At 47.9% G+C, this 22,810-nt stretch overlaps 1 protein-coding gene across 1 annotated transcript in view; it reads right to left on the reverse strand.

Annotated features, from left to right (window-relative positions):
• LOC144128569 (uncharacterized) overlaps positions 1-12,797 on the reverse strand; it is a 33,333-nt gene extending 20,536 nt beyond the window's left edge. The window contains exons 1-2 of the mRNA XM_077662063.1: positions 11,978-12,797; positions 518-615 (exon numbers count right to left, since the gene is read on the reverse strand). Of these exons, the coding sequence (XP_077518189.1) occupies positions 518-566 (49 nt within the window). The 5' untranslated portion in view covers positions 567-615; positions 11,978-12,797. The remainder of the gene's footprint in view (positions 1-517; positions 616-11,977) is intronic.
• Between the last annotated feature and the right edge of the window lie 10,013 nt (positions 12,798-22,810).

A 22,810-nucleotide genomic window follows, 5' to 3' on the forward strand; every position in this document is an offset into this window, starting at 1 on the left:
ACACAGACAGCTCCAGCGTGAAGATGAAAAATGGTGCTCTAACGCTGAGTACTGCAGCAACAACAAGAAAAAAAAACAGCTGCACTGCTTCACGACTGATCAACGCGGGTACAGCGGCGTACAAGTCGAAGAAATATGAAAGGGAATGACTGATTTTTACGTAACCAACGTTTATGCTACAAGGGCTGCGTAGCTGAAAAGCAAATTTTATAGTTTTCCCTTTGCAGTTTTATTGCGGATGAATGACCCCTATAATGCCTTTTGGAAAAGTAAAAAAACAAAAAGAGTTCATGAGCGATAAATAAACGTATCGTTTCGTGTTCTTGAGGATAAAACAAGGGCGCGAACAGTACACACGGACGAAGTGGGCTAACTTTTGCAAGGCTTTATATTTGACGGAAACAGTTTGCACAGATGCATCTTTATCCATGTGCAGATGTCCGTGAGAGAACAGACTGCAATCATCTCGTGGTTGCAGTAGCATAACCAAGAAAAACTATTTCACTCCAGCTCTCACCTGGGCTGGCCAGCAGCAGGCAGAAGACGCCGACGACCGCCGCCGCCATCGCGTTCCCTTCCTCGCAGTGACACCTGGGCCAAGAACGGCCGATGACCCTGCAGACCATGCAACGGCCATGTTAAATCACACGAGCAGCAATTGACGGTCAGTTGCGTGTATCGTACACATAGCGCACACGCAATTTGAAGGTGATCGTTTTAGGCTTTATTTAAGGGGGTTGAAGCACTCTCACACCTAGCAGTTCTGGACAAAGGCATTTTTGAACGGGAAACCATTTCTGAACGCAATTTTTTCATATCATGTAAGACTTCACTATAACAATCAACATATTTGCAGGTCACCCGACGGCTGTCTAGATTTTTTTTCTATTAACGTTTTTCTATGGGAGTCTTAACTGTTCGATGCGACAAATGGAAACGCTTTAAAGAAAGATTTTGCTACATATCAGAAGCTCGGACCATTACCTTCAATATTACCTTAAAGGTATCTTCCAATCGTCTAATTTTCAAAATTTTTGTCCGAAATTGCTGGACATGTGAAATGCATCAGCTCTGCACAGTACCTCACTGCGCGCCAATAAAAAGTGTTTTTATTGGCGCGTTAGCGACCACCACGCCGGGGAAAGTTCACTGCTCCTGTTCGTCCAGAAGGAAACTTTCAAATCGAGTTAGACTACTGCACTGAGCTCTAACAACCAGGCCATCCACACTGTCCGCACGTAAGAGTGGTTCGTGCGGTTCGCGCCCCTGACTGTGCTAGCCGCACTAACACGGCGAGCGGCGGCCAAACGTTCAGCAATAACTCATCGTTTGCTGAGATTTTGTTGGCTCAATACTGCAGGCCCCCATTTCACCCCCCCCCCCCCCCCACCCGAACAAAAAAAAAAGACCTGAGAATCATCTAGGACAAAGGTTGAACAAAGGGAGCAGTGTGAAAAATTGAATTCCCTTCTGCACGGCCTCAGCGCCTGGAATCGACAGGAGCAGCGGGCCAGAGCCGTGGTGCCACTGCTATACCTATAGCCTGCGTGGCTAGAAAGCGAACAAATTGGTCCGCAAAAGCGGAACGGAGCGACGCCCGCAGGCCACGCAGTCCGCGAAAGTAACGGGAATTAGATATCGCTCCGGTGGGCTTTTTGCGCCGCAAGAGATGCAGCGAGCTGTGCAGTTACGCTTGGGTCCTTACTTTAGGACCCTTTTTGGTAGAGTTTGGTGCCCGCCGGCATTGGTATGTTCGTCATTCTGGTACTATAAGAACATGCCTCGTCACTCGGAAAACGCAAGGTGGATGATGGAAACCCGGAGTGCAAAAAAATTCTGCTTGAGATGTGCTACAGCGCATTATATTTTTTGGGCACTCAGCCAGATTTCAAGAGCAAGATTATTGCTCTAAATGAATCCAGGGCGCGTTGAAACTAAGCTGTATACTTTAAGCGTGGAGAAACTGCGTAGTACCAGATGAAATAAGAACAAGCGACATGCAAGGAAGGGCAGACGAGACAAAGGAGCTGAAATGTCAACTCTGTTTACTCGAGAAGCGTAAAAGCTGTACGTGAAAAGGAAAGCAAAAATCATCATCACAAAGCTGTTCAATGTGCCACAAGGCAGCGCAGTGACGATTTTACTTTGGTGCTCGAAGAAATGCGCAAAAGACTGATGCAAGCCTGTCTCTTTTCATCGATGGCCGCGTGCAACTTTCCTCTTTTACGCCATCAAAACAAACGCTGCACTGAAAATCCCCGGGGCTGAGCGCCAGGTGTGTCGACGGAGTTCCCCTTGGTGCTGCCATCATGGTTTCATGAATTTACAGACCGGTTTGAGCGGTGCAGTAGTGGTCACAAGACAGTTACACGTGAAATACTTCAAGCCCTGGCCTTCTGTGGAAGCGGACAGGTTCGCATCAGAGTCCCCTCCCTTGCTTCCAGCGACAAGAACATCTGTGAAGCGAAGTGACGTACTGAGTAGCGCTACCGTGACGTTTTATTCTGGCTTTTTTCGCTGCAGTCATCGACAAAAGTTTGACGGATGCGCTGTCACAGGAAAACGTTTATTTCCGCGAAGTCAGGAAAAGCAAATCGTTGCAAGCACACATATAGCGGACATGAGGGGACAGCTTACTCCATCTGTCAGAGCGAATACTGAGCAGCGTGGCAATGTCGAAATATTTTTTTTCCGCGAACCCGCATCCCGCAAACTTGTCCGCTGCTGTTCATTTTTACAAAGCACTCGAAGTTGACAATTGTGCTAAGTCTCGTCCAGCCTTCCTAGTTTTAAGTCTATATTTCAGTTGCATGATCGTTGGCATTCGAATTCTGGGAGATTGCGTGCCACCCGGAGAAGAAAATGGAAACTGCTGGACCCCGTACAGCCTTGTAACATCACTTCGAAAATTCTCCATGAACAACTACAGATAGTTAACAATGCTCTTCCCGTTTTAACCCCCCCTCCCCCCCCACCCAAAAAAAAAAGAAAGAAAAATGTTTGCACGGAGGTCGTGCTACAATGCCAAACATCAGGTTAGGAGTTTTAATGTGAAGTTTCTAGATCACTTGAGAAGCAGAATTGTGCGCACCCTTGATGAGGTTGCGACTTCATTCCTCCTTCGTGACCACACCGAAGCGATCCTCACATCACAGGCTGTATGAATTTTTGTCTGGAGAACAAGCCCCAGCGCTTCAAATCGACTCTACTGATCTCATACTGGGATGTCATGTGAAGGGGAGTGGGATTAGGGGTGCCCTTACTGAAGGCTTAAAGGGAGACGAAGCAGGACACTGGTGCAGTTTCTTTAAAGCGTCGAAATTTTATAGAAACTATGGCACCGGGTATAAATTTAAACCTTGTTCAACGGTCACAGTTGAAGATTTCTGACAAGGCTACCACGGAAGGCCAAAACGCTCGAAACGTTGCATACATTCGCAAGGGCTAAACAGACAGATATATTAATCATTTTGAGAATTCTTTTCAATAAAACAGACTTAAAAAATAGACTTCCATCACTTTCCGAGCAAACCTCGCATCTTCACGATTACTGGGTCGCTTGTGAAGTTAAAGGCGTGTTCTGGTGTAGTTTTAACACATGGCCAAGACGCATCAGTTCTTTGCTCCCGCACTTTGGGAGAGCAGCTGCACACCGAAGTGACCCCATGTCCTTAGTATAGCGTACGTGCATGCCCATGGTCGCGGCGTCGAACGAATGACCGGAAACACTCGTGCGATTGTGCACGATGAGCAAGGGGGCATACATTTTCACTCAGGAAGCCGCCAATACACTGCCAACTGATCAACGCCGACGATTGACGTCACTAGAGCCAGGCCCGATTGACGTAAGTGTCTGCGATGAATATAACATACGCCGACGGAAGTTTTCGTAGCTCATGTTGGAGACCTCGAGCCGTATTTCGCAAACTTCCATTTCGTCTCCGTTTCATTTGGTCGTGGCGAACGCAGCCACAGGTGGGAAAAGGAACGGCCAATCAAAGCCAAGGCAAGTTTAAAGTGAAAGCATTCAACGACACACGAGCAAATAAACGGACGGCATGATTGCCGCGCGCCGGATATATCGAAAGCTTCTCATTCTTCGGCTCGGGAACTCGACGTGCGCTAACGTTTCGGAACGGCGCTCCGCTCTCCGCCAGCGAAGCGAGGCCTCGTGGAGGAACGTTTTCCCGCGGGCTCGTCCCGTCCGGCCTCGGGGCATCTCTCCTTCCGTAGCGTGGGCGAACATTCGCTGATAACCTTGCTGGCGGACGACCTCGATTCCTTTGCGTATATTGTTGCTAGCTGGCGCCCTCCCTGACTGGCGTCGCCGGCGTAACTCACCAGGAATGTTCGAAAACAAATCCGTCGACAAATTACCTAGGTGTGAATGCTATAGTCGCGAGTAAAATAGATTAGCACAGATGACCGACGACCGGCAGGACGAAAAAGGAAAGAAAAAACGATTTTTTGCTGGCGATGACTTTCTGCTGAACCTCCCGCGGGACTGAGGATTGGGGAATGCGTGCCATTCTCGTTATCGACATTTTCGTGCACCGCGGCGTGGCGAGACGAGATTGCTTCGCCTCAGTGACTGATTACTTGCGTTAATCTTTTTACTTGCGGCAGTACCGTCTTCGCCAAAACCAACCGATCTGCCGCAACGGCGGCGCTGCAGTTCCCTTCGCAGGCCCATGCTAGGCCCTACACTCAAACACGAATGCGCCTAAATGGAAGTAAAAAAGGGAGTAAGCTGTCCGCTAGTTCGGCGAGTTAGAAGACAGCTAACTCCCTTTTTACTCCGTTCCGTTTAAAGTGCACTCATGGTGTCCGGCTGCGAGTGTAACCTGGCTGACGTAAGCCTGCACCCCCGCTCTGCTTCCCTGGATGATAAAAAGTAAATGGGCAGCAAGTGGGGCGTGCGATTCGACGCAAGGCGCTGCGCGCACAGCAAAAACCGCTCTTCTTTCCTTTCACGCAGAGGCAGTGAATCTTGTACAAGCCGCGCTCTTAGATAGGAAACCGCGCGCCTTTAGTTTCAGTACACCGCTCTTGTCGCTTAAACAAATGTCAAATGAGTGCGCTTCTGCGCTTTTTGAGGATCGGCAAAATAAGAGGAGGAGCGGATCTCGAAAATTCAGCGCACCTTCTTCCGCGGCCCCTTCTCTTCCATCCTAGTGCTCTATGAGGCTCAAGTATACATAAGAACCAAAGGTGGTCGAAATAATCCGGAGCCCTCCACTACAGCGTCCCACTGCGGAGCCACCCACTACGGCAAATTACACCGGACAGTTTCTCTGCCGAAATTGGATTAACGCCGATAATGCACGTAGGGGTGTCAAACGCGTCGTCGTGCTGAGTCAGTCGTCGCCGTAGGCGCCAGTACGACATGAGCGCGGGACGCGTTTATGCAAGCATGTGGCATCAAACGCATGTGCCTGCCGAGACCAACGTGACGTCCTCTCCCACGGCTACGTCACCGGGAGCAGCGACCAATGACAAGGAGTCAAATGAAATAGAAAGGAAATAGTCGTTAGAAAATACGGCCCCTTGTTTCTCAGTCTTACAATAGGAATTTGATGCCCGGAAATCTATGGTCTATCGCATCAACGAATTATAATCTTTTGTTTTCTGAAGATAAGGTCTGGCAAGGCAGCAAATGTTAAAAACCGATAAAACAGAGATAAGTTCTTCATCGTGGATTAAGGCAGTCCCTGCATGGACCCCAACAATGCTTAGATTGGCTAAGCAGGAAAGCTTTCGACTGCAACAGAACCCACGCGATATGAGCAAACATGGTCATGTGCACAAGAACAGCACGCCCGTAAACGTTATCACCGCGTGAGCAATGATAACGTCGCCATCGAGGGAGACAGCCCCTCCTTTAATCACCGACCTTCTAAACAATGAAAGATACCACGAACAGGACCACAGAGATCGGAGTGTGCACACAGTGGCCAAGTAAATTCCTGAAAATTTTAAAAGGCCCACGCTGCCGTTTCAGTGCGAAGAAAGGCTCCAAGACGTCTATATTGCAGCACATCTCGATTTCGCTCGTGCCCTCAGTTTTGTTTGCTGCTTTAAGCCTTGGACCGTAGGATTTTCCTGCCATGTGTAGTTTAAACGACATGTTATCTTTTATTCAATTCAGAGAGAGAGAGCGAAACAGAAGGACAGAAAGGCAGGGAGGTTAACCAGGCGATGCCCAGTAGGCTACCCAACACGTGCGGAGGGGAACAAAGGGAAGAACTCACAGGGCACTTAAGACCGTTTAACCCGATGTTAAGCGATAGTTGTTTAGGCGTTTACTTTTTGGGAGACATTTCTGGGGATGGGGGATGGAGGAGATGAGCGAGGCGAGTCCCACTAATGACATCACACATGAGGTCAAGGCAGCGTTGCCCTGCCTGCCTGTCGCCACGCACGACGACTGCACGAAAATCCGGAGTACGCGCCCGTGAGGTGGAACGAATGCATCAGTGAAGAGAGGGCACCCACATGCAAGCTTGCAGTGCTCAGAAAATGAGGCAACGGCGCCACGATCACAAAGTGAACACCGGCGATGCCGAATTAAGAGAAGGCCGAACCACGGTGGTGCCACTCATGTCCAGCATTCTCGGACAAAAATGTTGAAAATTGAATAATTGTAAGCCACTGTTACGGAAACGTCGAAGGTAATGGCGCATTCTTGTGATATGTAGCTAAATCTTTCTTTTAAAGTGTTTCCATCGACTCCATCGGATAGTTAAGACTGCAATTAAAAACCAATGGGGAACGCTTTTCATGGTAGCAAGGACGTTAATCGCAAAAAAAAAAGAAATGCAAGGCTCTCGACGGGTGATCTGCGGATATATTTAGCAGATAAGGGAATAGAAAGACGTGCTCGTTATGACATATATGACGGAAGCCAACAGCCACCGACCCCAACGTGCATAGGTCTTTTTTTTTTAAATTAGTTTTTCATACAGCCGTAGCCGTATCTCAGTTGTTAGAGCACCGGACGCGAAATTCGATGGTCGTAGGTTCGGATCACACTGGCGACATGTGGTTGTATTTCTTCTGATTTTATTATTCTCTCATTGATGAAAACTACAAATTAAAAAAATAGACACCCCCATATGCACCTTGGTTTTTGTGGCTGTTGGCTTCCTGCGGATATATTGATTGTTATAGTGAAATTTTACATTATATTAAAAACTGCTCGCATAAACGGTTTCCCGCTCAAAAATGTTTTTGTCCAGAATTTTTTGGTATGGGGTGACTGAGCGTCAAATGAACACCGGCCTGCTTCGCCTCTTCCAAAAGCTCTCTAAGATGCTGTGCATTTCAGTGGCAGCTACAAGTTTAACAGCCTCGTTCATACCTTACTTCGCAAGGAGGCGGGATGAAGCGACCAGCTGTACCTGATATTGGCTTTTTTTTTGCTTTTTGACTGCATATTGAGAAATAATATGAAACCCATTATGCACGTCCTGTACGGTAATTCACCTCATGCTGCTCAATAGGAGACATACCCAGCAATTCTAGACAGAAGCATTTCTCAACAGGAAAGAGCTGATGAAGGCAGTTTTTTCATATGTGGTGAGATTTCACTATAATAATCAATACATTAGCAGATCTCACCTTGGTAGGCTTGCATTATTTTTTCTATTAACGGTTTTGCTATCCTCAAAAGGGTTCCCAGTTGGTTGTCTATGGCGGTCTCAACTACTCGATGCGTGCGATGGAAAAAGTTTAAAAGAAATAGTTTGCTACGCATTGGAAGAATGGATCATTACCTTCGATAGTTCCATACGGTACGTTAGAATATTCGAATATTCAAAATTTTTGTACAGGAATGCTGGACCTGTGTCTTTGAGGCGATCAGTGAAGATAGCATTAAAGAGCTCATCAATCACAAGACTGGGGTGCAAAAAAAAAGTGAGTCGGCAGATGATGAACTAGGAGCTCATTAGAGTATTAAAGAGAAACACCACATTGATGTTATTAACTACGTGAACATTAGAGCCACAGATCGAACAGGGCCAACAGAAGCAATGCCACCTGAAATACTATAAGCGAAGACCTTTACAAGAGCTATGCGCTGGCTGCAAGCAATAAAACGATAGCTGACAAGTTAACCGCAAGATATGAATTCAACAGGTTCTTTTGTATTTATCCCGGAGTAGAAAGTGCCCATAAAGAGCAGCCTATTATTAGCGCGCTATCTTCGTTCTTCTATTAGCGGGCAAACGTCTGGCATTACTCAGCCACTCAAGACCACAACGTGGGTTGCGACGGCGTAACAAAAAACATAGTTAAGCGCCCTTGGAATTCGTGCTCCCTCAGCACATTTCCTCCAACGAACTCTGCTCAGATACCTTACGACGCCAAGGTGTACCACAAATAGTGATGGTGCCCGCTGAGTGCTTCCTTCTAACCGGAATGGAGCCGACGAGCTTAGGCCTGTAATTATGCACTGCAAGAGTTCTACCGAACTTGCCCCCAGCTCCGCGAACGACCATTAGGTAAGAGCGACAAATGCTGGCACTGCGCTGTAACAAGACGGAGCTCATGGATCAGGGCGCGAAGAACGAAATGGTTGTTTTATCTGTATTCATGCAGGTATCAGTCAGAACTACAATTTAGCAGATACTAGTCAAGAAGGCCATTTAACAGTTTACTTGGCAAGTTCTCTGCATTCATAGGGAAAAATTCGCAAAATGGAAATGTTCCCGTGGATAGCTAGCCCATTTTCACAGCAATCTTCGACAAGTGGGACTCGCTAAACAATCTGCGGAAGCTTATACGCCGGCCAGTGAAGAGCCAGAAACTGAGCCCGTTCAGAATAAAAATTCGGCAGAGACACTTAAGATTGTTTACTTGTGGGAATGCGAAAGCATTAGTGTCTCTGGGTGCATTGGCACCCGTCCATCTACACACCACCCACACACACACACATGACACCACCCGGAACGCTGTACTACGAACGGTGACATCAGAAATTTGATACGAAAATTGGTTTTTCGGGAAAGAAACTGGCGCAATAACTGTCTCGCTTAACCGCACCTTAAGGGAAGAGGTAAAGAGTCTGGGAAGGCATACAACTGAAGGTGCACATGTCGTCGGTTCGAGTCCCTGTGTCAAAAACGTTTGCCTTTAGGTGGACAGAGGCGCGGGATCTTTTTTACGGTTACCCTCCATCACTCTAACATAGTTTCCGGATACAGTTAGGGCCTGTCAACCGGTGAGGCACGTGCGTCGATGCTGGATTGAGGGATAAGTTCACGAGAGTCACTTTTGTAACAAGCAACTGGGTATTCATTGCGAGCAGTTCAAATGAGACTAATAACAATAATAACTCTAAAAGCTACAAAGAAAAGTTCGCCACAAAAGACGACTCGGTAAATTACAAAAGACAATCCCGACTGTTAACAAACACAGTGATTAAGAGATAAGGTATCGTAAAACGAGTTTTCCAGGAAGTAAGTGCGAGCGGAGAGTTACACTAAGTATACAACTGACAAAAAAAAAAACTAAGGAAAATCACTGTTTAAACAAGGACTAAAATATTTTTCAGGTACACTATGGGCCGAAAACGTTCTCTCACAGCTTTCTAGTTCCGAGGACGTTCTTTAGCCGTAGAGTCAATCGGCAGCGGCGGGCGAACGAGAAGGCGAGGAAGGAGGGAAGAGCTGATCGCGGGATACGCTCGAAAAGCTGGACTGCCACAGAGCGTGCTGTCACGAGAGCTACAAACGGTAGAGTGGACCTTCCCAGAACGTACTGGCCCGGACGGGAGGGGGCCCGCCTTTTTACCCCCTCAGTTGGTCACGCCGCGCGCCCCTCAAGAACGCGGGCTCGGCAGGTCACTGCCCCGGAGAAGAGGGTCCGAACATGTTCGGAGGTACCGGGAGCCCTCCCGTAACTTCTGCGGTACATGAGGCAGCTTGTGACACCCTGTCAAAAGCTAGTCTCCAACTTGACTAGCGCATGTTAGCCACATGCAACGAGAAGTCGCATGACACCACCCGGAACGCTGCACGACAAACGGTTGCGTCACAATTTCGATACGAATGTGGTCGGGAAAACTGGCGCCACATTGAGGACGACGGCCTGTGGTGAGTATATATAGAAGAAGGACGCGTATACAAGTGTGCTTGCGGTGTGCGTCCTACGGCTGCTTGGTGACGTCACCCTAATTTTCTTGCCATTGCTGGGATTTTCATCTGTGAGTACACACACTAACACACGCCGTCGGCTTCTCTCGTAATGGGACTAGTAATACTTTCGCACTAAAATACTGGAGCAGCCGTGCTGGACACAGGCTCGAATGGCCGCAAAAAAGGCGTAAGAAACTAGAATAGAGAGCAGGACGCATGCATCCCAAGTGTAAAACAGCGCAAGCAGCTGCTTCGGATAGAGCGAGACAACGCCGCATAACACGCCTCTCGGAAGGAAGCAAATCTTGAGGCTTTGTCCCTCGCGGCTCGCAGCGCAACTCTGGCATGCAGAGGTTCATTATATATGTGTCAATGTGGCCTAAACACACCGGCTTTTCAGCAGTTAGGTGCGCCGTGACAGACACCAGAAAGCCATGCTCCACCCGTCTGCCAGCTGGATACATACATTTGAACACGCGCAGAGCTTCTGCTGCTTCGTGAGGGGAGCTCCGAAAATATCTTCCATGTTGCAAATCTTTCGAGCGCCAGTGCACATATATGATGACACTTGTGTAGTACCCTCAAAGGGTGAGATGCTCGCTCGAAACCTGTATCTAGCCTCAGCAAGATTGAAGTCTGCTACTTGTCGTCTGGCACACGTTACCACATGTACTTGTGGCGCCATTGCACAGAAATTAACCAGCTTTGTCAAATCACACTAGTGCACACGCAGAGCTGCGAGCGATGAACGCACGAACAAGGCTCCTGGAAGCAGTGTGCCTCTCAGCAGAGTCGAAAAGTGGTGCATTAATATGCTGCTCAGAAGCGCCTTCGCGATTATTTGTGGCAACAGACCATCTAGGAGAGAGCCGAAACGGAGGGGTTAAAGACTACGTGCGCGTCAGCTGCGCTGTTTGAGTGCGGGGACCCGTGGAATACCAGCCTCAAGCTTCGAACATCGTCACGTGGCTGCGACTGCAGGATGGCGGACAAGGACCCGAGCTTTGCAAGCGAAGAAAATCACGAGGTAGCGACGACAGTGACCCGCGTGTTAGGTGGGCGCCGGAGTCGGAACGACTGTGACTCCAAGCCTGAACTTCTGGAATGCTTCACATGCACGTCTGCGAGGAGTCTTGAACTCTTCACAGCTATGGCTGGCAACGTTATCGGGGTCCTCTGCATACAAACTGGTAGCAACGCGTCAAAATGGGCTATGGGATCGCAGCGAAATGGGATCGCAGCTAAGCAGCAAACTGGAAGCCATTTCGCCAGCGTCGAGAAAAATAATAAGCACGGCTTCACGGCAGCGTGATTCACATTGGCGCACATCTCTGCGCTCCCCGACCAGTCCACAGCTGTTGCCTGCTGGGTCAACACGCTCATTCGACGCGTCTGACATTTTATGATTTCGTTGCTCAGCGTCTCATGAGTGCCTTATTAGGGCAGTGGGCGGGACACCCAATTAGTTCGCCTTTCCCGTCGCGTTAGGACGCGACGGCACCAAAGTACACGAAGCAGCAGCCGCGGACCCGCAAACGCGAATACGCGACTCCGTCTCCCGAAACAGCTCGGTCACAAAAGCGCGCAAAACTGAACGGCCCCTCCACACAGCCGCAACGCCGCCTTGAAACGTCGCCTAGAGCGCGCGCGTGAAAGCACGTGCTCTCAGTCTGACGCATGTCGGAAAAGAGTAGTGGCTCTCCGGTCATTGCTTGCCCCCACAGTGCGCCACTCGCTGTGGCTTTGCTGTCCGAATGCAGCGAGATCGCACCACACGTCGCAAGTTGATCTATATGCGGTCGCTATTGATGCGCACAAAGCCAGTCGTAAGCACAGACCTTTTTCGAAGCGTCGAGGGGCGTCCCGCACGTGACACACCGTCAGCTGAGTACCGCGCAGACCGCTGCCTCGGGAGCGACTGGCAACGCGACGCCTCCCGCGGCGCCCTCTCGCGCAGTTGTGTGCAGCGCCGGTTCGAAAGTCGCCGCTCTCTACGTCGCAACCCCGTCGAAGCACTCGGAGAGCGCCGTCAGAACGGAGGTCTCCCGTGACCCGGACTGTGCCTATCAGCTCCCGCGCACCGAGATAACACACGTGGGCTCGCACACAGCAAGCCGTATCGCGCAATGCGTTCTTTGCGGAGAAGAAAGCTACCCTGCTATGACGAAAGGCCGAGGAAATTACCGTCGGCAACTTTCGCTCGACGTTACCGCCTCGCTCATTTACCTAAGCAGAGCAGGTCTTTAACTTCATGGGAACAAGACGCTGGCGTCGGAGACCTCGTGGCGCCGTATTCAAAGAGTAACGACAGACCGTGTCTGTCATTTGGATGAAGCATTTGGATGAAGCTCATCCAAATGCTTAGAAACGCGCCCTGCGAGCGGGTATAGCGGCGTGTAAATGCGGGTGATTAAGGGAATAGAACGGGAGGTTTAAACTGGAAAAACGGTAAACAATCGAAGTAACGATCGAAATACTCGCCGCGAAGGTCCTCTGAGCACGAATTGCCGGGTTTGATCCCACGCGGCTGCCTGCCTCACCAAGCGAATTGCAAAGACGCCCGCGGACCGACATTTCGATGCGCGTCAGATCTCAGGGGACCGCAAACCGTCCAGAGCATCCGGAGCAACCGCGCTTAACACGAACATCAACCACACATCGAGCACACGAGAGAGGTCGGGGATCCTGCCGTCTTTCCTCAAGGACCTTGACGGCACGCGATAAACAACGCCCAGCCGAGACCGCAGCGCCGCGGCGCGGAAACGGAGCAGCTGCGTCGCGCGAATGACGCACGGCTGGCGAGAAAACCGAGCTTTACGGCAGCGCGCTAACCTTTACTGTTGCACTGAAACGCACGATCATTGGGGGAAGCTAACAAAAGCAAAACTCCGCTTAAATACTTCACGTGGGGGAAAATTTTTAACCCCGATGGCGTACAGCGTGATGCGTACGCTCAGCCAGTCCCGAACGCAGGACCGACCTCGCTGCGCAAGCTGTCTTCGCTCCATACATCGCGCCCCGAAACGAGAACGACTGCCTAATTCCTTCATTTCTCAATGAATACACGTGTCATTCACATACACACATAAGAGTGTATAGTCATCGGTCCAATACCGGACAGAGCTCTACATCTACCTGAACTGAAGATTCGGAGCGACGAGAAAAATAGCGAATTGAAAAGTACGTTCAGTGCAGAAATGAAGTAAAGACATAAAGACACCAAAGATAGACAGAGTCGAGAAATTCTCTTCATGGTGCTACATGTTGAACGATAATAAAGATTGCCAGATGCGCCATATCAGCGATGCTCTCAAACCACATCACATGTTGAAAAACTGCCACTGTGATAGACGAGTAATTAAGAGACTCCTGAAACAGGAAAAAAAAATCCTTCTGTACTGCGAAGCCACGAGGTGAAAGTAAGACAGATAAGATATTATTTTCGCCCCACTAAGACGAAGGAGTTGTTGACCGCCGTGAGTGTTAGATGTTTAAAGGAAGTATTTTCCTTGCGAGTTTGAACGGGAACTAGAGGTGGCTGTTGTTACTGATAGTAATACGTATGTGTCTGTGGTTATAACCTTATTCTTACGTCCATATGTCCCTGCTTATTCTTATGTTCTCATGTCGTTGCTGCAGCGCCCTTTTGTGCTTGCTTATTGCTACATTCTGATATCCCTGCCTATTGTGTATATTCTTCACTTGTTCACGTGTATTGTTCACTATTGTTCACGTGTTTATTCGTCATAGCATTTACTGGGACTATGCATTCTCACTACTTATTGCTTATTTCCTATTTTCTATTAATATTCATTTATATTATTTTTATTATTTATTTTATTTATTATGTTATATTATATTAACATTTAGTATTAATATTAATATTAAGTGGGAACGGAAGAAGCTAGTGAAGCGGAAGACCATTAACGAGTTAGACGTAAGAGGGAAAGTACAGGAGTTTAGGATATTGCTGCAAAACAGATATTCGGCTTTAACCGAGGAAGACAATCTTGATGTTCATACAATGAACGATAATCTGACATGAATAATTACGGAGTGCGCAGTAGAAGTAGGCGGTAGGACAGTTCGACAGGATACCGGAAAGCTATCTCAGGTGACGAAAGATGTTATTAAGAAGCGCCAAAGCTTGAGGGCGTCTAACCCTACCGACCGAATAGAACTGATAGAGCTATCGAAGTTAATAAATAAGCGCAAGGTAGCCGACATAAGGAAGTTTAATATGGAGAGAATCGAGCATGCTCTAAAGAACGCAGGTAGCCTTAAAGCAGTGAAGTGGAAACTAGGCATAGGTAAAAACCAGACGTATGCATTAAGAGACAAGCAGGGCAATGTCATTAGCAATATGGATAAGATGGTTAACGCAGCCGAAGAGTTCTACACAGACCTGTACAGTAGCCAATGTAATCAGAGCGTTAATGAGAAAGACAGTAGTGCACATCAATGCGTCATCCCGCCAGTAACGAAAGATGAAGTAAAGAAAGCCTTAGGAGCAATGAAAAGGGGAAAAGCAGCTGGGGAGGATCAGGTAACAGCAGATCTGTTGAAGGATGGAGGGGACATCGTGCTAGAAAAACTAGCCACCCTGTATACGCAATGCCTTATGACCTCGACTGTACCAGAAGCTTGGAAGAACGCAAACATTATATTAATTCATCAGAAGGGAGACGCCAACGACTTGAGAAATTACAGGCCGATCAGCTTACTATTCGTTGCCTACAAAGTATTTACTAAGGTAATCGCTAATAGAGTCAGGGCAACCTTAGACTTTAATCAACCAAATGATCAGAGAGGCTTTCGTAAAGGATATTCCACAATAGATCATATTCACACTATCAATCAGGTGATAGAGAAATGCGCAGAATATAACCAACCTCAATATATAGCCTTCATTGATTACGAGAAAGCATTCGACTCAGTGGAAACCTCAGCAGTCATACAGGCATTGCGTAATAAGAGGGTAGAAGAGCCTTATGTCAAAATACTGGAAGATATATATAGCAACTGCACAGCTACTATAGTCCTCCATAAAGTCAGCAATAAAATTCCAATAAGCAAGGGCGTCAGGCAAGGAGACACGATCTCGCCAATGCTGTTCACCGCATGTTTGCAGGAGGTATTTCGAAGCCTGAATTGGGAACAGTTGGGAATAAGAATAAATGGAGAATACCTAAATAATCTGCGATTTGCTGATGATATTGCCTTGCTTAGTCACTCAGGAGGTGAACTGCAAATCATGATCAATGAGTTAGACAGGCAGAGCAGATCGATGGGTCTAAAAATTAACATGCAGAAAACCAAGGTAATGTTCAACAGCCTAGCAAGGGAACAACAGTTCACAATTGGCAGCGAGAGCCTGAAAGTTGTGAAGGAATACGTCTACTTAGGTAGTGACAGCTGATTCGGATCATGAGAGGGAGATAACTAGAAGGATAAGAATGGGGTGGAGCGCATATGGCAGGTTCTCGCAGATCATGAGTGGCAGTTTACCAATTTCCCTCAAGAGAAAAGTCTACAACAGCTGTATCTTACCGGTACTCACCTACGGGGCAGAAACGTGGAGGCTAACAAAAAGAGTTCACCTTAAGTTAAGGACACACACAGCGAGCGATGGAAAGAAAAATGATAGGTGTAACGTTATGAGACCGGAAGCGGGCAGAGTGGGTGAGGAAACAAACGCGGGTTAATGACATCCTAGTCGAAATCAAGAGGAAGAAATGGGCTTGGGCAAGGCATGTAATGCGAAGGCAAGATAACCGCTGGTCCTTAAGGGTAACGGAGTGGATTCCAAGAGAAAGTAAGCGTAGCAGGGGACGGCAGAAGGTTAGGTGGGCGGATGAGATTAAGAAGCTTGCAGGCAAAGGATGGACGCAGCTGACAAAGGACAGGGTTGTTTGGAGAGACATGGGAGAGGTCTTTGCCCTGCAGTGGGTGTATTAAGGCTGATGATGATGATGATGATGATGATGATGCAGAATAACATAACATATTCATGTGATGCTAAAGAGCGTATACAGTAGAGAGTATAGTACACCCTGCTAAAGAAATTATAGCAGCCGGTTTACCCTTCTTGAGTAATAATAATAATAATAATAATAATAATTGGTTTTTGGTGGAAAGGAAATGGCGCAGTATCTGTCTCATATATCGTTGGACACCTGAACCGCGCCGTAAGGGAAGGGATAAAGGAGGGAGTGAAAGAAGAGAGGAACAAATAGGTCCGTAGTGGAGGGCTCCGGAATAATTTCGACCACCTGGGGATCTTTAACGTGCACTGACATCGCACAGCACACGGGCGTCTTAGCGTTTTTCCTCCATAAAAACGCAGCCGCCGCGGTCGGGTTCGAACCCGGGCCCTTCTTGAGGGAGAACCAGTTTTTAGGTTGCAAGCGAAGACAAATTCTTTCCTGGAAACCTCAGTCAGCGGCCTGCGAATTCCCCCTCGCACCAAGTGTCGAAGGTTGTGTGTCAAAGGAGCATCTTCCTCCCCCTCTTCTACGTCGACATTGCAGCCTCCTACCACTCCACGGGTTAATGGCACACGGCTGCAGTCATACAGGAGGGAAAACAGGTGGACGGCCTCTCGTTCAGAGCGCCCAGCTCAACTCACGCGGAGGAGGTAGCGATCGCCCTCGCAGCCTCCCATCCTGACTTTCATCCTCAATGACTCTCGCGGAGCCTTTCGAGTTCGGTTGGATCACTCCACTTGCTCACCAAATTCTTCAACAGAGCACTCGCAAATGCGATCCAACTCATCGCTCAATCATATGGGTCCCCGGCCACCAAGGCATGCCAGGTAACGAAGCCGCCCATGAGCCAGCCCGCGCACTCACTTACCGGGAACCAGGCTTTTCTTGAGCGGACCTTAACCCTGATCACAGCTCTCTTCTTTCTTTTAAAGACATTACTGAGCAATATCGTGCCGAACACCGGCGCTACGCGTTTCCTATGAAGGGACTGGGTAAAGCTGGCGAACGAACTCGACTTAGGCTCTTTACAAACCCCCTGCTGTGCACGGCGGTTCTCAAGCACTTTGACTCTTCTTTTGACGGCCGCTGCTCAGCTCATTCTGTGGGAAGGTAGCCGACACCTTTCACATGGCTTGGGCATGCAGGCAAAATCTTTCTCTCCCCCCCCCCCCCCCCCCCGCCCCCATCACCCCTGCAAGATGAAAGAACACTTCTTTATGTGACGGCCATCACGAATGGAGGCCATGCAGTTGATCTTCAACGAAAATCGGAGTAGTTGCATAAAATGGACCATGTGCACATTGTCGGGAATTAGCGACATTTCGATTTCTCAAATTTCCGAGGCACTAACAGAATTTTGACATTGGCTTCTCAGTGTGTACACATTATCTGTAACAATGTGGGGGTTATACATTTTTATTTCATTCCTTCATAGTGTAAGCGTTAAAGGGGTAACCTAAAGAAGCGTTCATCCTTCAGTAGAGTCAGTCTACGCATTACAGATCTGCGTAATTTTGTACTCGCCAATTGGTTTGCAGTCATTTTAATCCGTGTCTAACTCATCGTCGTCAATCAAGATATTAGATTAGGAAGGCTTTGTGTCCTCCAACAATAAAAATTGTTGCGAAGTTGCGTGACGCGCCTTTAGATATATTATCCGACCAGTGCAGCCTGGTGATGACTGCTAAATAATATTCCTGCCTTAGCACACACACACAGACGCACATACGCACGCACGCAGACGCGCGCGCACGCACAAAATATTTCGCAGTATGCCCATCTCAGAAAATGGATAAAGATAGATTAGTGGGTCGGATTAGTATAATCCCAGATGATAATCCGACGGAAGGTACTCGAACATTCCAGAAGGCGATGACTCAGGCGTGCCATATGAGGGCAATGCAACCGGTTCCTACTGTAGGCGGGAAAATCGCAAGGACATCGTACACTCATTACACATTAGAGCGCGCTGGACTAAAAGCTAACGCATTTGCGTTTGAAGAATGTGGTTGTGACGGTCTCCATGTTTTTCTTATTATGAGAAAACGATGAACACCGCAATTTTTTTCAATGATGTAAGTCCTAGAAGTGCATGGTCTGTCTGTCTGTCTGTCTGTCTGTCTGTCTGTCTGTCTGTCTGTCTGTCTGTCTGTCTGTCTGTCTGTCTGTCTGTCTGTCTGTCTGTCTGTCTGTCTGTCTGTCTGTCTGTCTGTCTGTCTGTCTGTCTGTCTGTCTGTCTGTCTGTCTGTCTGTCTGTCTGTCTGTCTGTCTGTCTGTCTGTCTGTCTGTCTGTCTGTCTGTCTGTCTGTCTGTCTGTCTGTCTGTCTGTCTGTCTGTCTGTCTGTCTGTCTGTCTGTCTGTCTGTCTGTCTGTCTGTCTGTCTGTCTGTCTGTCTGTCTGTCTGTCTGTCTGTCTGTCTGTCTGTCTGTCTGTCTGTCTGTCTGTCTGTCTGTCTGTCTGTCTGTCTGTCTGTCTGTCTGTCTGTCTGTCTGTCTGTCTGTCTGTCTGTCTGTCTGTCTGTCTGTCTGTCTGTCTGTCTGTCTGTCTGTCTGTCTGTCTGTCTGTCTGTCTGTCTGTCTGTCTGTCTGTCTGTCTGTCTGTCTGTCTGTCTGTCTGTCTGTCTGTCTGTCTGTCTGTCTGTCTGTCTGTCTGTCTGTCTGTCTGTCTGTCTGTCTGTCTGTCTGTCTGTCTGTCTGTCTGTCTGTCTGTCTGTCTGTCTGTCTGTCTGTCTGTCTGTCTGTCTGTCTGTCTGTCTGTCTGTCTGTCTGTCTGTCTGTCTGTCTGTCTGTCTGTCTGTCTGTCTGTCTGTCTGTCTGTCTGTCTGTCTGTCTGTCTGTCTGTCTGTCGGTCCGTCCGTCCGTCCGTCCGTCCGTCCGTCCGTCCGTCCGTCCGTCCGTCCGTCCGTCCGTCCGTCCGTCCGTCCGTCCGTCCGTCCGTCCGTCCGTCCGTCCGTCCGTCCGTCCGTCCGTCTGTCTGTCTGTCTGTCTGTCTGTCTGTCTGTCTGTCTGTCTGTCTGTCTGTCTGTTGATGCCAGGAAGAAAGATAGGAAAGTGCACAGGCCTGCTCACTGGCGCAAGCCGAGCCACAATCGCTGCCACGTGCAGATAGAAGGAGAGTTGAAAGATGGGATAGAAAGACAGGATAGTAAAGACGCGCTAAAGACAAGGCCGATCCCGGAGGTAGTGCAATACCGGGCCAACCGGTGGCAGGAGTGAAGCAACCTTCAAACTCTTCGCCACATTTCCAAAAATAAGTCCAATTGGACCCGTAACAGGAAAAAAACCGCAGTCCTCCAAGAGAACCCCATAAAATCCTCCCCTGTTTGCTGGTGGAATGTGTGCGGGCGTGCGGCACCGTTGCAGTCACAATGGCATACAGGAATGTTGTTTTGGTCTCCGCTGACTACCGTAAATCCTTCTACTACAGCCCATGCAAAGGAATTCGACTAGCTTCATCCAGAGCAGAATGCGCCTGTCGCGCCGCTATCTGCCATGGCAAGCGCCCAGGTGCCGTGCATGGCCGCGCGTGCCTCAGTGAGGAGCTCCGCGAGCTCCCTGGAAGTTGCTCGTGCTATGACGTAAGCCACCACTGCGCATGAGGGGCGCCAGACGACGAAGAGGGAACGAGCAGGGGCGCCCAAAGCCACGCGTCAAGCCACGTGACTGGCATTGCAATGAAGATGGCATTGGTGCGGTCGACAGCGCGTTGGAAGCCAAGATCCACCACTTGGCCTCAGTGCTCGTTGAACGCGTTCAACACTAACACACGGCACCACCTTTAACGTACAGTCGGCGACAAAAGTCTCTGGACTACGCGTTCCGTAAATAAAGACCATAGCTCTGTTATTAAACCGCCAGCTGGAGACCACACTTGCGGAGCTGGAAGAACAAAATTTCGGCTTTCACCTCCACAAGTGGGGTCTCCAGCTGCCGGATAATAGTGGAGGTAACGGCTTCGTTTGCGAAACACGTGGTCCAGAGACTTTCGTCCCCGACTGTACATACTACACACATATCCTTGAACACTACAGACACAGCATAAGCACACATTCCCCCCCCCCCCCCCCCCTGCCCCGCACACGTACACAAACCCCTCAACAGAGCGGAAAGCATAGCCTGGCGCCAGCTCCAGACGCACACTTTCCCAAACTTCTAACACTAACACCTGTTCTTCCCCACATGATATCCTGGTTGCTGCCGATTGCGCTGCTACCCACAAGCTGTGTTAGGGAGGCGATACTATTTCTAATAGTCAAACTACTGTACATGATAATGCCGTTAAGGTTATGCTTTTTAACGCATACTCCAAATCAGTACTTGTAGAAAGCTGCAAAGGAAAACTACCACCTATCCTGCAGTGTCTTCCTGAACTCGTTCTTGACATTGTAGTCTCGGAGAACGGAGTGTTTCCACTACTTCAGCGTCTCAATCCGTCTTCTCGAGGGACAGACGCAATCTCTAATCATGTTTGGAAGAAATGTGCCCGAGCACTGACGCCCTTCCTTGTCATTCTATTTAACAAATAACTACAGGATAATGAACTACCCTCAGAATGGAAGTCCGCGAATGTGGTACCCATTCATGAGTCACCCAGCAAAGAATTATTTATGATCTATCGTCCCATCTCTACCAAGAGTATGTTGCAAATACTTGGAACACATAATGTATAGCGCGATAAGGAAGCACCTACAAAATAGTAATTTTTTCTCGCCATACCAACACGGTTTTATGTCCAGTTTGTCATGCGTCACCAAATTGCGTGAATTTTCAATCGACATGCCTGTCTCTTATACGATAAAAACATTCAAGTTGGTTCTGTATATTTGGACTTCGTGATGGCATTTGACGCCGTTCCACATTCATACTAAAACAGCGCGAAGGATGGAGCACGAGGAAGGAGACACCACGAGCATTAACCAACAAGCCCAGTTCACTACACTTGTGCAGTTTATTTCTTATACATCGGGCCCTTTTTCATCTCTTGTTTCTCGTGCTGTTCACAACCCTACATTGTGCACAATGCTGCTGATGTCGGCTTAGCGCTCGTGGTGCCCCCTTTCTTGTGTCTCGTCCATTGCGCTGTTTTAAATATGAGCGTTAAGCAGCAAGCCCAATTCACTACACTTTTAACGTTCCACACGTTCTCTAATTGCACAAATTGTCTGCTCTTGATTTACCTGCCTCTGTTCTCCAGTGGGAACACGATTACATATCGAATAGGAACACAATGACTTATAATTAGCGACACATCTCTGCCCTGTGTCCGTAGCGCTGTTTTATAAGTAACTTTGCAAAACTAACTCGCCCAATCTGCCGTTCACATCATCTTCATCTATTGATGTGACATCAAATGTGCCATCTAGGGTCGGTTTTAGGAGCGCTAATTTTTTTTTCTCAATTATATCACCGAGGGTATTTCGTCTCATATACGCCTCTACGCTGATGATTGTGTTATTTACAGATGCGCCCGCAATAAACGTGACGTTAGCGTTTTGCAAATTGCATCATGTGGCGCCATAGTGTGATACATGGAAAATGCACCTCAGCATAAAGAAGTGTTGTTACGTGCAGTTCACGCGAAAATGACGGCCTTTCCCGCGACAATACCACAATAATGCAAATTCCTTGACCGTGTTGAAAATTTTAAGTATTTAGACGTATATTTTTTGTCCGACTGTTCATGGAAGAAGCATGTGAACTACTTTGCTAACAAAGCTAGTGCTGTGTTGAATTTGTTTAGGGGAAACTTCCAAAGTGCTTCCGTGATTCTCAAAGAAGCATTCTACCTCACTAATATTCGCCCCAACGTAGAATATGCATGTCCAATCTCGGGCCCACATACACACAACTTGATTAACAGACTAGAGCGCGCACTCAGAAGCGCGCGGACGTTCCGTCACTGACAATTATAACTTTGGCTCTAGCAAAGCAAACATTAAAACCGAGCGTGGGCGGCAACCTCTGTAACAAAGGAGAAAATTCTTGAGGTTGAAATTTTTCCAGTGCATTTAATGGTGACACTGGTACAGACAAAAGTATTTATCCGAAGGCCCTACACTATATTTCCCACAGAACTGATCACTCGAAAAAATTTAGAGAGATTGCTTTCCGCAAGAGTGTCGTTTACTATTCCTTTTTACGCTAAAGGAATGGAACCATCTTAACAAAATTAAATTAAATTAAAAGATTAATCAATGTTCCACCCACCATGTTCGCCTCAGGCTTGCTTGAGGTCTGTTTTCTGTGAGTCTCATTGTATTGTAGTTTAACTGTACTCATTGCGAGTTACATTGTAAAGAGTTTCATTGTATATTAGTTGCAATATTTTCTTTGTCGTTGTGTTTGGCCTATTTTTGTCCTTGACTTCTCATTTTTTACTTCTGACATTCAATGTTTTTGAACCCCCTGCAATCATGCGCCATGGGCGATGTAGGAATATGAATAAATAAATAAATAAATAAATAAATAAATAAATAAATAAATAAATAAATAAATAAAAAAATAAATAAATAAATAAATAAATAAATAAATAAATGCTATTATATGCAGAATTAATCATTCTCTACATAGCATTCATAGATCCCTGGGATGGTCCTCCTGGCGCGGTGGTGCAGCGGCTAAGCGATGCGCCACTGCCCTGCGATGGCAGGTGCTGCCACCGGTGGGGCTTGTGCGACCCTGGTTG

Source organism: Amblyomma americanum, chromosome 4 (assembly GCF_052857255.1).
Source record: "Amblyomma americanum isolate KBUSLIRL-KWMA chromosome 4, ASM5285725v1, whole genome shotgun sequence".
In the NCBI taxonomy this organism is placed as follows: domain Eukaryota; kingdom Metazoa; phylum Arthropoda; class Arachnida; order Ixodida; family Ixodidae; genus Amblyomma; species Amblyomma americanum.